Below are 19452 nucleotides of genomic sequence, written 5' to 3' on the forward strand. Positions count from 1 at the left end.
AAGAATGAAATGTTTCACCCCCCTTTAGCTTCTAAAGTTTAGAACAGGGAGTGTCTTAACGAGCTTCTCTCTGAAATGGATGATTTTATCTTAGAAAAAATTGCTACACAATACTGTGGCACCCTGGGCGGAGTGACAGGACAATTAAATCATTCAGATAAAGGAGATGATTGGCCCTCAACCTCAAACCTGCTGACCTTGAACCTGCCACTGCAGATGATTGTTCAAGAAGCACCCATCCAAGCATGGTGGTGCAGGCATGGATAATGATTCAGGGGATATCTGGGTCACTGGCGAGTAAGACACACCTAGCAGTCAGTAAACCGTATGCCCCCCCCCCCCCCCCCCCCGATCAACTGGAAGCCATGGTGTTCTCGAGCCTTTCTTCATTGTCTCCGTGCAGCTTGCCTGGAACTCCAGCAAATGCTGTGTGGCCCCAGCATCTGAGACTTCAGCTGAGGTGGCAACTTTTTCAGCAATGGGAGCATAATTTAGCAGGAGGGTGCCGAGCAGCTGGTGGGAGCAGTAGGCCCAGCCTCAATCACCAACACCTGCACCCCTCCTCCAATGGGCCCTTGCCGCTCCTTCATGACCCCTTTCTGTTTCCTGATATCGTCTGAATCTGTTTCTACTATCTCGCCAAAGGTCCAAGTTTATTTCAGACAATGCCAGCTCTCACTCAGAACCATTTAAATCAACACCCTTTCCTTCCAAACAATCCATTTAGTTATCATTCCCCTGCTCAAATATTTTCCATGGTTGAGGTCTTCTGTGGGTAAACCCAGGGCCCCTACCTTATTCTCACTTTTCACCCTTTTTTTTTTTTCACCCTTTCTACACACTATGCTTCCTGCATTCTGCACTGGTAGGTGTCAGTACGATTCCAGACCTGTGCTCTCCTGCTTTCCTTACTGCTTCGCTGCATAGACCCTGTCCTGCAGTAATCTGCCTCCACAAGAGGTAGGGCAAAGCACCAGAAGCAGAATCCAGAAAGATGGTGCTCTGCAGAGGCCCGGTGTACCTCTTTATTCTCCAGACCCCAAGTGTCCTAAGTGATTTGCTCCTGGTTCAAAGCAGAAGGGTCTGGACAGAACCATCGCCTCACCTCAAGTGGGAAGGGCACACATTAAGATGAGGGTAGCATGATCGCTTGGTGGAAAGGATGACCCCCTCCACCCGCCCTTTTACTGATTGTTTTTTTTTTTCCTGAGACATCCTGTGTAGCCCAAGGCAGCCTCAAACTTGAGATTCTTTTGCTTGAGCCACCCTAGTTCTGGGATTACACGCAGCAACATGTGGCTCGGCATGCCCCCTCCCCCTCCTCCATTTTCTGACTTGTGTATTCATGCATGCAGGGGCATGGCATGCAGGCATTCTTGCCCGTGCAGGTGCACGTGAAGGCCAGGAGCTGATGACAGGCCGTCTTCCTCAACTGCTTCCTTATTTCTCCCCATCTTATTTTTCAGATTTGCATTTGCTCGTGAGTGTTTTGCTTGTATGTATGGTATCTACCACATGCATGCAGCGCCCTTGGAGGCCAGCAAAGGGCATCGGATCTGCTGGAACTGGAATCACACGGGGTTGTGTGATTCCTGGGGATGCTGGGAATCTAACTCTGGTCCTTTGCAACAGCAGCAAACGCTCTTAGCTGAGCCATCCCTCTAGTTCCCAATCTTATGTTTTTAAAGTTATCTGTTTTGGACATGGTGGTACATGCCTTTAATCCCAGAACTTGGGAGGCCAGGCCAGGTCGTCTGTAGGAGTTCAAGGCTACATAGTGAGAGAAGCAAAAATTGTTTTGTTTTTGTTTGTTCTTTTCTAACAGTCTCTTCATAGCTCCAGCTATTCTGGAACTCTCCCAAGTAGACCATGTTGGCCTTGAACTCAGATCTTCCAGTCTCTAGTTTCCTGAGTACTGGAATGAAAGGTCTGTGGTGCCATACCCCGCCAGAGATATTGAGATAAATTATTTAATGTAGGTGACGACAGAGGACAGAGGGAATCAGATCCCCTGGAGCTGGAGTTACAGGTGGTTGTGAGACAACTAAAGTGAAAACTGGGAACCAAAGTCAGGCCTCTATTTGTGTGTGAGAACAGTACACAGTGTCAACCACTGAGCCATCTTTAGCCTCCATCTAATTCCTGGATACTTGGTCTTTCACTGGACCTTGACTTTATCACGTTGGCCAGACTGGCTGGTCAGTGAGACCTAGGACCTGTCTTAGTGCTATTACAGGCACATGTCTAGCTTTTACTTGAGTTCTGGGAATCTGAACTTAGGTTTTCATACTTGCACAAAAAGCACCTTATCTAAGCCATCTTCCAGCCCACTCTGTTATTAATATTGTTCTTGTTGCAAAGCCAGTAAGTTTATCTTATTTGTGTGTGTATAGGTGTTTTACCTGCATGTGTCTCTGCACCACGACCTACCTAGTGAAGCCACATGGGGGTGTCAGATCCTCTAGGACTGGAATTACAGGCAGCTGTAATCTGCCATGCAGGCCCCGGAAATTGAACCCAGGTCTTATTTAAGAGCACCGGTTGCCACCTCTCCAGCCTGGCCTGTAAGTTTTTATTTAAGGGATTTCACACAATTCCTTTCTTAGCAGTATCACTGAAGTTCAAGATTCTCAACATAGCCTTTTCTCACAGAACTGATGCTTAATCAGCTGCGCTGTTGCCCTGCTCGAGCGTGTGCGCGTGTGTGCCTGCCTGCGACCATGAAACCAGAAGAGTGTATGGGATCCCTGTAGCTGGATCCAGGTATCTGTGAACTGCCATTCAAACCTGGGTCCTCTGGAAAAGTGGCAAAGTCCTCTTAACCACTAAGCCATCTCTCCATTACCCTGGCTTGGTCTGGTGGAACACGCCTCTAATCCCAGCACTTGGGAGGCAGTGGCAGTTTGAGGCCAGCCCGGTCTACACAGAGACACCCTGTCTCAAAAAACAAACACCCAGAGAGTCTCACTCTGTAGCTGATGCTGACCTCAAACTCACACTCAAATCCCAAGTGCAAGGATTAGGGGTTCTCTACCTCCCAGGCACTCCTAGTCTGAGCAGCTACAGTACACTAGAGGTGGGCCCAGCATCTTCCCTAAAGCAGAAGGCACCAACAGTGTCCAAAGCACACAGGCCATGTGAGGGGACATGGTGAGGTTGGGCCCTTGAGTAAGATGGAGCATGTGGTATCCAGTCAGAAGGTGCTGCTGAGGTACAGGTAGAAGCCTTTCTGGATGTGCCACCAGCTACCTCAGAGGAAATTCTCTGGATAGTAAGGGCAGGGTTTGTTGTCCAGATTCAAAGCCCAGCCTCTGGTCAACAATTGGGAAAATGGAGGCTCGTCACTTTCAGCAGAGAAGCGGCACTTCAAGCCTTTTAAGCACATCCCTCCCCCCAGGACAAGCCCAGGCAAATCCTTAAAGTTGGCCCCCGGAGAGCAGTATCACAAAGGCTTCTTTCCTGGCCTCAAAACCTGCTTAGTGCAGGATTTCCCACTGAGCTGCACACAATTTTGACCGATGCCCATCTGCTTCAAAACTAGGACTAGAGGAGAGGTGTCCTACCTCACAGTGACTCCCCTCACATTCACAGAAACCAGCACCTGAAGTCCCCACCCCCATCTCTCCAGGAGCCTGGGAGCATCACCTTCTCATTTAAATTCATGACCTGCTTCAAGCTACCAGGGCACTCTCTCCAAGCCTGCTCCTTAGGGCCACTTCTGGTATGCTCCAGCCATCAGCCCCCACACGACAAAATTAATCAACTAAGACCATGGAGGGTGAGCAGGGAGACCGGAAGGTGGAAAGGTATAAAACATGATAGATGGAACAGTGGACATACAATCTGAAGAACAAGTCACAGTGCTTTGAGCCATGAGAACACCCCTCCCAGAACCCACCCCATCCCAAATCCTCAGTTTCTGAAAGGAGGCTGGTGACCACAAGGGTCCTAGAGGTACGCAGAGTCCAGGAAGCTGCAGAGTTCATGAGCATGGCACACTGCGTTGTTGGCCACAAGGACAGCTCAGCTGTTTTCCCAAGCGCTGCTGCAAGGGCTCAGGGTGTTGCGCATGGACTCAAGATGGCAGCAATGGCTGGAGCCATACCACTGGAGACAGATTCACACGGAGGATCTGCTGGGCCCACTGCCGAACCTCATCATCTGAGAACTTCCTGTCTACCTTAATGGTATGGGACTTGTGAAGCTTTCTTGTTCCAGGCCCCAGCCATGCCTTGGAAGACTGGAGCACAAGGCGTGCTCTCTTCTTAGGAGGAAGAACCTTGGCCTCCTCAGCTTTCTTCCTCTTCTGCCCCACAGTCTCAGAGCAGTTTTTCTGGCCTGCCCTTCCAGTTCTGGACTGAACAGATCCCTTTGGCCTTCCCTTATGCTTGTCCCGAGCTGCTTTGTTCTTGGCCTGGACTACCTTGGCTTTAGCCTTGGCCCTCACTACAGTGGCCTTGGCTTTGGTTCCGGCTGCCCTGGGCTTGGCCTGTGTTGCCTTGGCCCTCACCCTTACTGTCTTGGTCTGGGTTCGAGCTATACTGGTATGGGCACGAGCTGTTTCGGTCAGTGTTCGAGATGCCTTGGCCTTGATCATTTTGATGCCCAAGGCAGATGACCCTTTCATTCGAGGGCCACTGCTCGGGGTCCCAGCACCTCGTCGGGGACCAGCCCCAGGGCCTTTGCCAGCCAGGCATTTGAGGCCCTTGCTTGTGATTTTTCTGGGTGCTTTGGACTGTGAGTTCCCTGAACCTTTTCTTGGTTTCAGGGGACAGTTTGCAAGTGACAGCTGCAGTGACTGTGCTCTGTGCTTAGCACCCAAGCAAGAAGTCTTGAGGGGGACTAGCGCTTCCAGGACCACAGAGAGCCGCATGGCAGGGTAGACGCCCGGATAGAGATGGGCAGGGAAGCCCACTGTTGTACCACTGCTGTCGCTGGCATTTGACTGTTTCAGGGAGCTGAGCAGCAGGTTAGTGGTAGCATGCTTGGCAAGGGCTGGTGTGGACCCCTTGGCCAGCCTGCCAGACAGTGGCACAGGGAGCAGTGTGGCCGGGCCTGCAGGCAGCGGCACAGCAGTTTTGGGAGCCCTGGCTGTAAGTGATGTGGCAGATGTGTTGGTGACACGAGCTTGTAGCTTTGTCTGGCTGGGGGGGTTGGCTGTGCATGAACTATAGCCATAGACATCACCACTTCGCAGGATGGTCGGTTGGAAGCCATCGTCTCGAAGGCCCTGGAGGAAGGCCACAAGCTGGGCCTCTGTGGCACTGAGATCCTGGCTCATGGGATTAAACACAAGGAGGGCCTCTTCCAGGGCTTTCTTCCCTGCCGTGGAGATGCGTGACCACGAGTGCACAGCCTTCTCCTCAACATGCTGCACCACCATGCTCATGGCATTAGGCACTGCAGAGCTGCCTGGGGATCCACAAACCAGCACTTGGCACCTCCAAAGCAAGAAGAAAAGAGTTGATGAGAATGGTACCAAGACACAGAGCTAGAACAGGTTGGCAACTCAGGCCAGGCTCCCACTCTCTATGACAAAAGGGCCTGGCCAGAAAAAAACCACTCTCCAGGGTCTCCTGCGCTCTGCCACGTGGCTGCGTTTCTTGGGAACACATGTTCAGAAGCACTCAGCGCCCCCTTCCCTACTTCTAGGCTTCCGGGGAAGATTTAAATCACGCTCGTTTTTTAAATTCAATGGCATTTTTCTTTTCTTCCTTTAAGTCAAGATCCTGCTGGGAACCATATAACCCCAGCACTCGGGGAGGCAGAGGCAGGTGGATTGCTGTGAGTCCGAGCCCAGCCTGGTCTACAAAGCGAGTCCAGGACAGCCAAGGCTACAGAGAAACCCTGTCTTGAAACCCTCCCTCCCCCCAAAAAAAGACAAGGTCCCAAATAGGCTAAGTCTATAACCCTTATACAGCTGAGGCTGGCCTTGAACCCTGACCGCTCTGTAACTGAAGCCCAAGTGCTGGGATTACAGGCAAACACTACCATACTTGGTTGTCTGGGACCCACTACATCGCTCTGGCTGTTCTGGAGCTTGCTATGTAGTCCAAACAGTCAAATGTAGTCAAATTCTTAATCCTCCTAGTGCAAGCCTCCCAACTGCTAAGATTATAAGCATATGTCAAAAGCTCAGCTAAATTCTGATTCTTCTAATGCTTTTCTATTCTCCCTCCCCCTCTCACCCTTCTACTCCCCCCAGCCCCAACAGGGTTTCTTTGTATAGCTTGGCTGTCCTGGAACTCACTCTGTAGACCAGGCTGGCCCTGAACTCAAGAGATCCATCTGCCTCTGCCTCCCAAGTGCTGGGAATAAAGGCGTGGGCCACCACCACCCAGCTCCTTTTCTGTTCTTTAAAATGGAGCTTGCAGGGCTGGAGAGACGGCTCAGAGGTTCAGAGCACTGGTTGCTCTTCCAGAGGTCCTGAGTGCATTTCCCAGCAACCACAGGTGGCTCACAACCATCTGTAATGAGATCTGGTGCCCTCTTCTGGCATGCAGGTGTACATGCAGACAAAACATTGTATATAAAAATTAAAAAAAAAAATCTTTAAAAAAATAAATAATAAAATGGAGCTTGCTAAGTTGCCAGGCCAGTCTTAAACTAGTCTATCAAGCAAGAGATCCTCCCATGCAGCTAGGACTACAGGCTTCGACTACCATGCCTGCTTTGTTTTTTTCTATTCTGATGGCAAATATCTAGACTCAGTCCCCTTAATCCTCAAAGAGCCCAGCCCTGAAGTCATGACATGTCACCATTAAGTTTCCTGGCAGTATATGGTGTTACCGAAGCCAGCTTGCTAATAGGTTAGGGAAGGGCTCCTGGGAGCAGTGACATCTACCTATCTGGTTGAGTGGCCCAAAGAAACGGAACAGGTACAAACGGAGCAAAATGGGTAACAGCTTCTGCAGTGGCTGTGAAGTAAGAGTTAGGAACAGGGGTGATGGCTGAGATCTAGCTGTAAGAAGGCTAAGAACTCTGAACAGAGACCCAAAGACTCTACCTGTTCCTGATGTCCACCCACCTCTGTCCAGCCAGCTGCTAGTGTCCCAGTGCAGGGAGTTATTGAACCCCTGCTTACCAGAGACTGCGTTCTGGGTCTGTAGACGGGCTACTTCAAAGCCCCGATTCCTAGCTCTAGTCTTAGAGTCCAACCCCAGTATAAGAGGCAAACCTTTCAAAAAAGCTGTTGAATAACAGTTGTGAGCACCTCTAAGGCAAGCAGGGGACCAGGCAGCTAACCAAAGAGTCCAAGGTTTGAAGACAATGGGAGGCAAAGGTTCCAATGGGGAAGGTAGGCCAAGCGGCCATTAAAAAGTCTGCGCTGTCCTAACCAGAGTTCAAAGGCTAGCAGGCCTCAGTACAGCACAGGTGCGGCTGTCTAGGACCCCTCAAACTGCCCTAGGCTTCCTTTAAAGAGGCGGTGACCACCAATCATGAGTTACATCCAGCACCCTGAGCAGATTTGGGGGCTTCTAGAGGGAGGAGGTAAACTCCCCAGCTGCACCGGAACATTAAATGATCAGCTGGGATGAGACAGGTCCCCGGAGCCTCGAGGCCCGCCTGTGCTGCCGCTTTGCACGGCTCTAATGGAGCAGACACACGGTCTTCGGAATCCCCAGAGAAAGTGCCCTGGGGCTCTTTGTTTGGAAACATTCTTGGATCCTCAGGTGTCTCAGGCTCTTCCCCTCCCCGGGGATGCTCTCCAAGCACAATCCTTGCACATGACGTTAGTTCTTTTATTTATTTGTTTGAAGGGGGCGGGCTGTGAACCGTAGGACAGAGGGGGGATCTACTTCCCACCCCAAACCTCCGGCGAGGACCAAGGAGTTTTTCGCCTAGGTCATTCTGAGCCCTTGGGGAGGTGCTTCTTGGCTTTCAAGAAGCTTTGTAAACAGAGGCTGTAGCCAGGCCGACTTGCCTCCACACATTCCTTTGGGGCCAGCACAGGAAGTTGACCCAAGACTGGGGACGGGGGCGGAGGGGGGCCCTCAGGCTAGGAGACCGCACCCCCAGGGCCCGAGCGACGACAGGGAGTCGGGGTCACGGCGGCGGCGAAACGTGTAAGGTGGAGGTAGCCCGACAGGATCCTCACAGCCCCAGGGTGGGGTCCTGCGTGGGGGTGGGGTGTCTTGGCCAAGCCCGGGGAGAATAAGGATCCGGGAACGGTTGGCCACCCAGCCCCTTCGCCCTGCCGCCCTGCGGCCTCAGAGGCCGCCACTCCGCAGCACCGTTAGGCCCGCGGCTCCAACCTACCGGCGCCGCCGCGGGGACCCAGGACGCACCTCTGCGCCGCCTCCGCCGTTCCAACATGGCCGCCTGCTGCGCGCCGGAAGTGCACAGCGCTTCCGCTTCCGGGACCTGGCCCGCCTGGTGACCCTTGACCTCTAGCACTTCTGGGGGCGGAGCAGGTTGAGTACCAGGGAGGGCTGCCTGGAGGTGGTGGCCACAAAGACAAGTCCAAACCTATCTGATCCAGTATGGGGGCCTGAGGCACACAGATGGTAAGACTCACAGGAGCCCGGTTAGGATAGGACTAGGGGCCATTTGACATTTTTCCAAAAGACCTGGTACTACAGTGTAGGACATCAGAGTAATTCCTGGCCATTCTACACCTCAGGGCCTGCTTCTTTCTCTGGCACCTGATTAAAAGGTCCAAAAGGAGTGTGACTGACAGGAAGTATCTCAGGAGAGTGCCCTTGTTTCACCACAAAAGGACGTCCTGTAGGACAGTAGGCCTCTCTTACCAAGAAGAGGGCCTATCCTTGGCATATTTGATGAGAAGCTGGGATATACATGTGGGCACAAGTAATACACAGAAGCCCGAGGCTCTGGATGTCCAGTCTGTAAGTCACTGTACATCAATGTGGGCCTGAATATACTTGTCCACCTATATGTGCACAGATGTAGTGCCAAGATCTGACTCAGCCAAAGCACCTCGATAGCACAAAGACTCCAGTTTTGGCCTTCACAGTGCCCAGAATCCTCATCCCTTGGCCAGGGAGACCGCCAACTCCAAGCTTTCTACCTAAGTCCCGTAGGCAGCAGAGGGTAGTTACTGAGCCCACTTGTCAGTTTGAGAACACCGGTCAAAACTAACCCCAGGAGTCTGAGGCCCCTATTTGAGACAGTGTCTTGCTACATAGCCCTCGGATTGCTGGGATATTTGCTGCCATGCCTGGCTCCACAGCTCTTAAGAAAGGGCCTGTTGTCACATGTTTTCCTAGTCTAGGTTGGGAGCCATCAGGAACGCTTTGGTTTCATGGATGAGGTATTAAAGGCATCTGGACCTGCCTCAGTTTGGGATAGGTAGAAGAGGGTGTCTGGAATGTTTCAGGTCAGGGCTGTATACTAACTTCCTTCTTCATATGAGCCCAAGCACTTTCAGTTGTCCTGTTTCCCAGCCTATAGAGCCAGATCCGGGCTTAAAGGTAAGTATCCATTCCACCTAGCAATACCCAAGGCCTCACTTGGTGCCTGTTAACTTCTTGGGGCCTTAACTTCTCCACTGACAGTGGAGTCCTGAATGTTTTCAAAGGTAGCCCAGATGCCCAACAGGAACCTCACAATCTGCTGATAGCCTGGGGTCAGTGCTTTGAACTGTTTGTCTTGGTGGAGAAAAAGAAAAGGTCTTATGGGCCTACACCAGGATGAGCCATGACTCGACAAACAGAAGCCACTTCCCTGGAGAGGCGGAGTTTTGTTTCCTCCAGGGATAGTAGTGGCTCAGGTGTGTACGAGAAGGAGATTCCTCTCTGGCATTGTCCGGCCCAGAAGTCAGAGAAAAATAGAGGACAAAAAAGCTAGGTCCATTCTATCTCTGCCTCTTCTATCTAGTTACTGAAGGAAAAATAAAGTGTAAGGGTATCCAGCCAGCACAGGGGCATCCTGGTATCAAGCCTGAGGTGGAACTCTCAGGGAACACTCTTCAGAGCACAGTCAACACTTGACCTGGTCCTTGATAGCTGCCGACTCTATATAGATATAACCCGACTCAGATGAGGGGGAGATGGGGAGACACAATGTGTTTCTGTGATCCACCCCTTGCTCTCCACTCGGTCAATAGCGAGGTCAGCCCATATCCCTCTTAGCACAGTCAACTGGTGATTGGGTGGAGAACACAGCTTGGGAAAGATTTCCTTGTAGGTTCTAAGTTTGCTCCTTTGGAAAGCCAGAGCCGTGTGGCTGCTGTGAGGACTTTCTCCAGTTCTCACACTCATAGGATTTTCACTTTGCCTGCTGAATCTTTCCACAGCCCCGCACCTGGGCTTGTTCGTTTCGGGACAGAGTTTCTCTGTAGCCCTGGCTGTCCTGGGACTCACTCTGTGGACCAGGAGAGCTCTGTCTGCCTCTGCCTCCCAAGTACTGGGATTCAGGGTGTGCTCCGCCGCTCCACAGCTCCACACCTGGATTTTTAAAAGTGTAGATTCTAGAGATCAAACTAACATCCTCACGCTTCTACATCAAGCGCATCACCAGCTGAGCTAGCTCTGAAGCCCCAAGGCCCTCGCTTTGGGATGGAATCTCAGTTCTAGGGCCAATTCTTGAGCTTCTCCCTGAGAAACGTGAGAAACATTCTAAAAGGCAAGAGAATGTCCAGACTTCAAGATTCAAGGTCACAAAGGGTGAAACTTTGAAGATCCTGCAAAATCTTGAGCTAGAGACCACAGGGTGATGCTAGTTTTATGTTGTGTGGCATGATGGTTAATCTTGACTGTCAGTTTGTCTGGATCTGACTTTGTCGTCGTTGCTTATTTTAATTATGTGTGTGGCATGGGAGCGAGCATGTGTTCATGTGGGGATACACGCATGCAATGCCCATCGAGTCCAAAAGAGGGCATCGCTTTCCTGGACCTGAAGTTACAGGTGGTTGGGAGCAGCCCAACTGCAGCAATGGGAACCAAACTCAGATCCTCTGCAAGGGCAAGGCAGTGAGTACTCTTAAACGCCGAGCCACCTCTCCAGCCTGTTTTTTGTTGTTGTTGTTGTTGAGACAGGGCCTCACTGTGTGGCCCCAGCTGACCCGGAATTCACTGTAAGCCAGGCTGTCCTCAAACTCACAGAGATGTGACCGCCTCTGTTTACAGAGTGTTGGAATTGAAGGAGTGGGCCACCGTGGCAGCCCTTGACTGGAAGCGGAATCAGCTAGGGTAAACTGCTCGACCCACTTGTGAGAAAACACATTCTGATGGTGGACAGCACCTCCAGGGGCAGCCTAGGCCAATGGAGGCCCGGCAGAACCTCCTTGGTTCCCGCCTTATCTTCATGTGTCTCCCCAGCAAGCTCCTTGTGCGCTGCTGCCGCTGCCGCCGGCACCACTGCCGCCGGCACCACTGCCGCCCTTGCCACCACTAATGCCACCGTCACTACCTCTCCCACCTCACTCCTTCACTAACAGCAGACCCTAGCTACTTTGGGATTCCAATGTGGACTGAGGACTAGTGATCTATCCAGGGAGTGTCCAGGCCCTCAGTGCCAGCTCCGGACTGCTGGGGTACCCAGACTTTAGGACCAAGCCACTACTGGGTTTTTAGCGTGCTCAGTGTGGAGGGAGCTGTTATTGCACTGGCCAGACCGTATGATGAAAGGCACTCTAATCATTTCCTTTAAATGCATTTTTTAAGATTTATGGTGGGGGCTAGAGAGATAGCTCAGAGGTTAAGAGCCCTGTCTGCTCTTTCAGAGGTCCCGAGTTCAATTCCCAGCAACCACATGGTGGCTCACAACCATCTATAATGAGATCTGGCGCCCTCTCCTGGCCTGCAGGTGCACGTGGAGGCAGGACACTGTATATATAATAAACACATCTTTTTTTAAAAAAAAAATTTATGTGTAGGGCGTTTCTCCTGTCTGTTTACGTGTGTGACTTGTGCATGGTTGGTGCCTGCAGAGGTCAGTAAGGGGTTCGGATCCCCAAGAACTATAGTCAAGCTGCCATGTGGGTGCTGGAAACGAATCCCAGGTTCTCTGGAAGATGCTCTTAACCTCCATCCGCAGTCTAAGTCCTCTTGTATTATGTGTTAATTTATTGCTTTTGTTCCCTTAGAGAATTGTTTTAAAAAGATTTTTTTTATCATTATTTATACAGGATTCTGCCTGCAAGCCATCATATGGTTTCTGGGAATTGAACTCAGGACCTTTGGAAGTGCAGCTAGCGCTCTTAACCTCTGAGCCATCTCTTCAGGCCCCCCTAGGGGCTCTTGACTAATACACATGGTGACTTTTCAAAGGCAATTTTGGTGGCTGGAGAGGTAGCTCGGGTGGCGGAGCACTTGTCTAGCATGCACAGAGCTCTGTGTCCACTCCTCAGCATCCATAAACTGGCAAGGTCGTATGCTTGCAATCCCAGTGTTTGGGAGGGGAAGATAAGAGAAATTCAAAGTCATCCTTGGCTATGTAGCAAGTTTAAGACCAGCCTGAAATACAGAAGACTCTGTCTCAAAGAAGCAAAAACCCAGCTGTTTCACTGGGTAGTGGTAGAACACATATGACTTTAGTCCCAGCACTGGGGTGGGTAGGGGCAGAGACAGGCAGATCTCTAAGTTAGAGGCTAGCCTGGCCTACAAAGCAAGTTCCAAAACAGCCAGAACTGTTACACAGAGAAACCCCATCTAGAAACAAACAAAAACCTAAGTGTTTCAAAAGCAAATTGAGGAAGAAGTGGCAAGAACTGAGATGCAGACAACAAGCAGTGGGGTCTGTGGGGACAGATGGCCTCGCCCTAGAGCTGGGAGACATTTGAAAAGCAGACAGCTTGTAAATGGTTAACATCTGGAAAGAAAGCAGAGGGGCCTTAGAGAGGGACAGCGGTGAGGAGGGAGGACCTGTGAGCACTGTGAGGACCCTGTGGGGGTGCACACCAGCGCCCCAAGTGAGCGCAATCTGGGGAGAGGAAGAAGTCTCATGGGATAGGAGAGAGAGGCCGTTTATAGACTGCGCATTGTAACCAGTCTTTGCGCCACCATTTCTCTGCATGCCCTCCACAGCTTCAAACCACCAACCACTGAAAGAGCAATAGGCTCTATTTAGCCATGAGGAAGGATTCACCCACATTTTGGGCAGGCAAAGGCAATAATGTCCCCCCAAACAGCTCTCAACATACGGTCCTTGGGGATGTGAAGATGAGTTCCATAGGTCCCCTTGCTCTTGGGAGCAGTAACAATGTAAGGCCCTATTTCTAGCCAGCTCCCAGAACCCCCCAGAAGGATTTGGTCCCAGCTACCCATCCTGGTAACTTGTTTGCTAACACCTCTTTTATTGGCTGCTTTCCTTGACCTTCTTGCTACGCCTTTGCTCCCTGGCTTCACCTCCCACATTAACTACATGCACTTGTGTCTTTGTCTCAGGATCCGCTTTGGGGAATTTAAGATAAACACTGCTTGGATCAAAGCAGTAAGAAGACACACCCAGGAGCTCCAACTGGCGGCTTTAGCCGACTCTGAGCGCTCTTAAGACAGGCTGAGCCAAGGTTTGAATCAGGGAGAGGTGGGTCTTTGCCACATCAATTTGCTATCACATGACCACAGAGTTGGCTGGAGACAAGCCCTGTACCCTGAAGATGGATAGTCTCTCAGGCCTCAGAGGAGCCCCGTTCTCAGGACAGCCTTAGGCAGAGATCCCTGGCCGCCCCTTTTAGCTCATCCTCTGCTCAGATCTAAGCAAGAGAAAGCTACCTTTCAGTAAAGAAGGGCTGGAGAGGCCCGAAGGCTCGTACACCCTGTCCTGCATCCCACCTGCTACTCATCACAGCGTGCACTACAATACCGGATCTGTTCCCTGCCAGGCTTTGTGTCCTGGTTAGGACAGGGCCGTTGGGCTCCCCAACCAGAGGCCCAGGCTACAGCCCTAGCGGCCTCTAGGGGGCGGCGCTGCGAAGCTGGTGATTGGGCACCTCCAAGCTCAGTTGTAATGGGAGGGCTCCGACCCCTTGAAGGCCCCAGGTTAGCTCCTGGCTGGCTCCTGGCTGAATACACCCAGCGTGGATCTGACTCAGAACGACACCCTCCTCGGACCCCACCATACCGGTGTCGTGTTGCTCGCCGCTGCCTCATTTCTATCATCGCCCCAGGTAGAATCCTAAATCCTGGCCGGTCTGATGTCCATATGCCTGTCTGTTCATTTTGGGTGACCGTGGGTCGGTGTGCCCTACTCCTGCCGTGGCATGTGCAGAGTTAAGGCGGGAGGAGGTTTCCCCGAATCTGGGGAGGGGGGAGCGAGAGGCGGACCTGGTCCAGCCCCGCCCCACGCCGGAGCGGTGCGGGAGCCCCACCAGAGCCCAGCTTCAGCCCTAGCCAGAGCCAGCGTCAGCGGAGGCGGAACAGCGGACCCCCTGGCGACATCAGAGATCCAGCGGGTGAGTCCCGCGGGAGCCTCGCTCAGGGGAAGTTTGGGGCATGAAGCATCGAGCCTTAATTAAGCCCACTGGCCAGACCCGCCCCCCACTCTCCTTTGAGTTGGAAGTTTGGGGCTAGGAGGCCGTCCTGTCAAATCCCGGAATTGAGAGTGGTGATCCCCAATAATAGACACAGACACACACATACACACAACAAAAGGAGAGGCTAAGGGATGTGCTTTTAGGGGGTTCAGGAATCCAGCTGTTTATTCCTAAAGCAAATCCCATGCTCAAGAGATTCTCCACACCAGCCCCCAATCCCTCTCCAGCAGGGAGTCTACTGGCATTGCCACACCCCTAGGATGGACTTCAAAGGGAGCGTAGGATCCTGGGGTCTGTCCCCTTGGAATCCTTACAAGAGACTAGCCTTTTGCTGATATAAACGTTGTACCTTGTAGAACGGGACAATCCTTATTGTAAGGACTGCAGATGAGGGACCCTGGTTTCTGGACCTAGGTTGTCCATGGCACACTAAATGCTAGTGTTCAAAGGATACAGAACTCCTCTCTTGAACACCAAGATAAGACTTGTTGGGAAAGGAAGGGCGATAGGATGAATGGAGAGTTGGGTTGGAATCACTTTACCTCCCCTTCCACTCTAATTGACCAAGTTGTTAGCTTTTAGGGTTGGGGCTGGGGAAGAGTTCCTCATGCCCCTGTGAGAATTCAGAAAGCTGTCTAGGTAAGGAGTCTGTTTTCCTTCCCACTACAGTACAGTGCCAGTCAGAGGGGTGGGGTCCTTGTCCGCTAGTGATTGGCCTTCCTTCAGCTGCATGCTGTTCATCTGTTTCTTTCTTTCTTTTCGAGACTGCGTTTCTCTGAGTAGCCTGAACTGTCCTGGACTCGCTTTGTAGACCAGGCTGATCTTGAACTCACAGAGATCTGCCTCCCTCTGCCTTCCCAAGTGCTGAGATTACAGGTGTGTGCCCGGCTGTTCATCTGTTTCTTGACAGTGGCCCTGACCCTTTGTTTTCCATCTCTCTTCCAGGTGAGGGCAAGGTCCTTTGGACTAGTCAGACACCCTTAAGCCCTGGCAGAATCAAGATGAGGCCCTGCCGTGTCCCCCCAGCGAGGCCCCCCAGCCTGAGCAAGTAGCATGGCCTGCCACTGGCAGTGAGCAACATGGCCGCAGGAGGTGGCCGGGCCTTTGCTTGGCAGGTGTTCCCCCCCATGCCCACGTGCCGGGTGTACGGCACAGTGGCACACCAGGATGGACACCTGCTGGTGTTGGGGGGCTGTGGCCGGGCTGGGTTACCTCTGGACACTGCTGAGACACTGGACATGGCCTCACACACATGGCTAGCATTAGCACCTCTGCCTACTGCCCGGGCTGGTGCAGCTGCTGTGGTTCTGGGTAAGCAGGTGCTAGTGGTGGGTGGCGTGGATGAAGTCCAGAGCCCAGTAGCTGTTGTGGAGGCCTTCTTGGCTGATGAAGGCCGCTGGGAGCGTCGGGCTACCCTCCCTCAAGCAGCCATGGGGGTTGCGACTGTGGAGAGAGGTGAGTGGCTTAGAATGTCCCTCAGGTGCCCCAATAGCCTTCATTTTCATTTCTCCTGACTGGGTTCATTATCTCAGAGTCTGGACAGGTACCACCCTGGACATGGCTTTTACCTAGGCTTGAGGCAGCTTACTGTTAATCGCCTTGTTTGGACTGTGAGGTGGAGGTCAGAGCCCAGAAGGCCCTAAGAATGATGGTAACCCCAGCCACTACCCTGTCCTGTTCTTTGTTACTAAGAGACAGTGGGGGGTGTGGCCTAATGACTCTCAGAGTTATAAATAGTCCGGAGGGGGGAGGGGAGCAAGGCCTTGGCTCAGAGCCCAGCAAATGCTTAAGTGCTTAAGCCCTCCCCCCACCACACACACACACCAGGGATCCTGATGTGGACAAAGGCCAAGCCTGGCCTGGAGATGGTTGCCATGGAAGCCCCGGCTGCCTGGCACATCACCCAAAGGCCTGTGGCTGTGCCCCCCCCCCCCCCCCCCCCGCTTACTCTGAGTACCCAACAGGAGGCAAGAACCTACTCTTGTGAAGCAGCATGGGGGAGCGGTGCTGACAAGCTGGCAGGGGCTAAGGCTGTGGCCAGCACCTCTCTCCCACAGGCCCAAACTCATCTCCCAGCCCCAGGCCTTCCCCTAGTTGATCCCCTGAGTTCCTTTCCTAGACTGAGCTTCACGCTGAGCAAATCCCCTTATGCCCTCTATCACTGTCTTAAGCTCCCCCTTCCCCTCAGAGGGCCCCCCCCAACACACACACACACACACACACACACACACACACACACACACACACACGCACGCACGCACACCTTGTGGCCTCCAGGTCTGACCACCAGTCCAGGCTAGGCTGCTTAGATGTCAGGTTTGGTTGCCATAGCGTCTCCAGGGAGACTGGACTGGATTATAATTAGATCAGCTGCCTCCTGCTCTTCACTTGGAGGGGCCTAGGCCAAAGCTGGAATCCCAGGTCTCCTAGCTCCCACTTCAGATGGGCGACAAAGTTCCTGACACACACAGATCTCCATCCACCCCCGGGCCTGACCAAGGGAGCCGTCAGGGTGGGCTTCACCAGCCAGACACGGTTGTGCGGCCTGAACCTCTCTTTTCTGCGCAGACGGTGTGGTGTACGCTCTGGGGGGAATGGGCCCTGACACGGCCCCCCAGGCCCAGGTCCTGTCATATGAGCCCCGCCGGGACTGCTGGCTTTCGCTACCCTCCATGCCCACACCCTGCTACGGGGCCTCCACTTTCCTGCATGGAAACAAGATTTATGTCCTGGGTAAGGGCTGAGGGATGTGGGAAAGGGGGAAAAAGGAGTCCGGATGTCTCCATGCCCGTGGGTTGTCTGGATTAGGGAACTTTTGTCCAGACCTATTCTGAAGCCTCCTTGGTGGCCCAACTGGGGTTGAAAAATCAAATTCAGTGCCTGAGGGTTTATGTGGTCTCATGGCTGATCCCTGGCAGGTGTGTGTGTGTGTGTGTGTGTGTGTGTGTGTGTGTGTAGGAGCCTGGGGGTGCATAGTTCAGCAACCTGATAAGGAGGATTCCACCAAGCCCTCTGGGCTCTGTCCTAGGTACTTCAATTCCTTTGACAGGAGGCCGCCAGGGCAAGCTGCCAGTGACTGCTTTTGAAGCTTTCGACCTGGAGACCCGGACGTGGACCCGGCACCCAAGCCTGCCCAGCCGCAGGGCCTTTGCTGGCTGTGCTATGGCTGAAGGCAGTGTCTTTAGCCTGGGTGGCCTGCAGCAGCCTGGGCCTCATAATTTCTACTCCCGCCCGCATTTTGTCAACACTGTGGAGATGTTTGACCTGGAGCATGGTGAGCAATGCCTGTTCCAGTCTGTTCTGCTCTCCATGGAACAGAAGGGTGTGTGTGTGTGCGTGCATGCACGCACACTCACTTACCCCTGCATCTTTATGTCTGTGTGCATTCCTCTTACATCTTCTCTCCTTTAGGATCCTGGACTAAGCTGCCTCGTAGCCTGCGAATGAGGGATAAGAGGGCTGACTTTGTGGTTGGCTCCCTTGGGGGCAACATTGTGGCTATTGGGGGCCTTGGTAAGTCTCTGTGAGGCTAAGGAAAAGACGGCATACAGCAGGAAAGATTACCTCCTAGCAGGACCACTTTCTCTAGACTCAGGTCAGAGCTTTGTGAGCTCTTTGCCTATCCATAGATCAGGGAGCTTGTGATTTGCCTGGCCCAGCCTCAGGGTGTCCCGCATGCCTGACAGGGGGCTCTAAGAGAAAGAAGCAGAACAGATGATTGAATGTGACCGAACAAACAAAGCATGGATGAATGAACAAACGAGGAACTCGGGCAGAAAGCACTGCTAGCTCGTGCTGGGGTAGTGCTTCCTGGGTCATTGTCCGGGGAAGGGAGCGAAGGGGTCTTCAGCCCCTTACCATTATCTATCTCCTTTCCCCAGGGAACCAGCCATGCCCTTTGGCCTCTGTGGAGAGCTTCAGTCTCGCACGCCGACGTTGGGAGGCCCTGCCTGCCATGCCTACAGCCCGATGCTCCTGTTCCAGCTTACAGGCTGGGCCCAGGCTGTTTGTGATTGGGGGCGTGGCCCAGGGCCCCAGTCAAGCTGTGGAGGCACTGTGTCTGCGTGATGGAGTCTGAAGGCCTGGTGAGACCGTCTACTAGAGCAGCTCAGTAGAGAAGCAGATTGGGCTCCTTTTTGCTTAAGGGACCTCCCCATGGCTCTGCAGGGTGAGGGAGGCCCAGGGGAGGGCACCTGAGTCACTGCCTTCGGGACTTGGGTTGGGGGAGCCTTTGTTTCTGGCACAGGACGCACATGCTCACACCTATTTTTATCAGCATTCCACTCACGAACCATAGCTAGCTCCACCCATGCCCTAGAAGTTACTAGGCCTTCTGTGAAGTGGGAAGAGTGTGGTGTTGGGCTCACAGCCTTCAGGATAGGCCCTAAGAGTTGACCAGGCCATTATGGAAAAGTATGAGCTTCTGGCTTTCCTTGAGGGTCCCCGGGGACCCCAGGAGTATTCTGAGGGTAGAAACCACAGAAGAAATGGAGGAGAGAATGTGGGGACTGCCAGAGGGCCAGAGGACTGCTGCTTTGTGCCGTCTATACCGAGGGTTGTATGGTTGTATGGCCCGGGCAGGTCACGTCACCTCTCTGTGCCTCAGCATCCTCATTTGTAAATGGGGATCTCTGAAACTTTCCTGCCCGACCTACCTCACAGGGCTGTTGTGAGGACCCAGGGAGTTTTGATGTAGAAATAAAAATACTGCTACAGTCTGGTATATGGCTTCTGGTGTAGATTCTCATGTTGTTCTTTCAGCCACAACTGTGGAGACCTCAACTCTGCCAGCAGTGAGAGCCTTGACCCTGAGTGACCTGGCTTCTCAACTCCACCTAAGCCTCAGCTTTGTCTTGAGTATCAGGGAACTTGATGGGATGACCAGAGAAGAACTTCCAAATCCAAAATTCCACAAGGTTAAGATAGTCATACAGTGTCTCCTCCGAGCTTCCACAGAACCCCTGACGGGAGCAGTGGCTCAGTGGGGTGGTGGCTGGGGCAAGTCTTCTTGGAAG

The 19452-nt window shown here is 52.7% G+C and overlaps 2 protein-coding genes across 6 annotated transcripts; one reads left to right on the top strand and one right to left on the bottom strand.

Annotated features, from left to right (window-relative positions):
- Positions 1–636: 636 nt before the first annotated feature.
- On the bottom strand, positions 637–14148 carry Ccdc71 (coiled-coil domain containing 71). 2 transcript variants are annotated; one of them, XM_060385262.1, is made up of 2 exons: positions 14026–14148; positions 637–5441 (listed from the first exon to the last, which is right to left on the bottom strand). In XM_060385262.1, the coding sequence occupies exons 1-2, from the start codon at positions 14061–14063 to the stop codon at positions 4076–4078; spliced, it is 1404 nt and encodes a 467-aa protein (XP_060241245.1). In that variant the 5' UTR covers positions 14064–14148; the 3' UTR covers positions 637–4075. The 2 variants fall into 2 exon arrangements, with proteins under 2 accessions (XP_060241245.1, XP_021517414.1); XM_021661739.2 differs by lacking the exon at positions 14026–14148 and adding an exon at positions 8260–8394.
- Klhdc8b (kelch domain containing 8B) lies at positions 13938–19160 on the top strand. 4 transcript variants are annotated; one of them, XM_060385263.1, is made up of 6 exons: positions 13938–14071; positions 15383–15892; positions 17006–17170; positions 17487–17711; positions 17849–17950; positions 18319–19160. In XM_060385263.1, the coding sequence occupies exons 2-6, from the start codon at positions 15517–15519 to the stop codon at positions 18513–18515; spliced, it is 1065 nt and encodes a 354-aa protein (XP_060241246.1). In that variant the 5' UTR covers positions 13938–14071; positions 15383–15516; the 3' UTR covers positions 18516–19160. The 4 variants fall into 4 exon arrangements, with proteins under 4 accessions (XP_060241246.1, XP_021518505.1, XP_021518514.1 ...); XM_021662830.2 differs by lacking the exon at positions 13938–14071 and adding an exon at positions 14222–14356; XM_021662839.2 differs by lacking the exon at positions 13938–14071 and adding an exon at positions 14222–14356 and having other exon boundaries at positions 17490–17711.
- Positions 19161–19452: the final 292 nt, after the last annotated feature.

The sequence above is a fragment of the Meriones unguiculatus genome, chromosome 6 (genome assembly GCF_030254825.1).
Source record: "Meriones unguiculatus strain TT.TT164.6M chromosome 6, Bangor_MerUng_6.1, whole genome shotgun sequence".
Lineage (NCBI taxonomy): Eukaryota > Metazoa > Chordata > Mammalia > Rodentia > Muridae > Meriones > Meriones unguiculatus.

Coding starts and splice junctions, on each gene's coding strand:
- Klhdc8b (XM_060385263.1), top strand. CDS start 15,517: ATGGCCGCAGGAGGTGGCCGGGCCTTTGCTTGGCAGGTGTTCCCCCCC. Junction 17,171..17,486: donor AAACAAGATTTATGTCCTGG/GTAAGGGCTGAG, acceptor TTCCTTTGACAG/GAGGCCGCCAGGGCAAGCTG. Junction 17,712..17,848: donor GATGTTTGACCTGGAGCATG/GTGAGCAATGCC, acceptor TCTCTCCTTTAG/GATCCTGGACTAAGCTGCCT.
- Ccdc71 (XM_060385262.1), bottom strand. CDS start 14,063: ATGATAGAAATGAGGCAGCGGCGAGCAACACGACACCG. Junction 5,442..14,025: donor CGGCGAGCAACACGACACCG/GTATGGTGGGGT, acceptor CTTGCTTTGGAG/GTGCCAAGTGCTGGTTTGTG.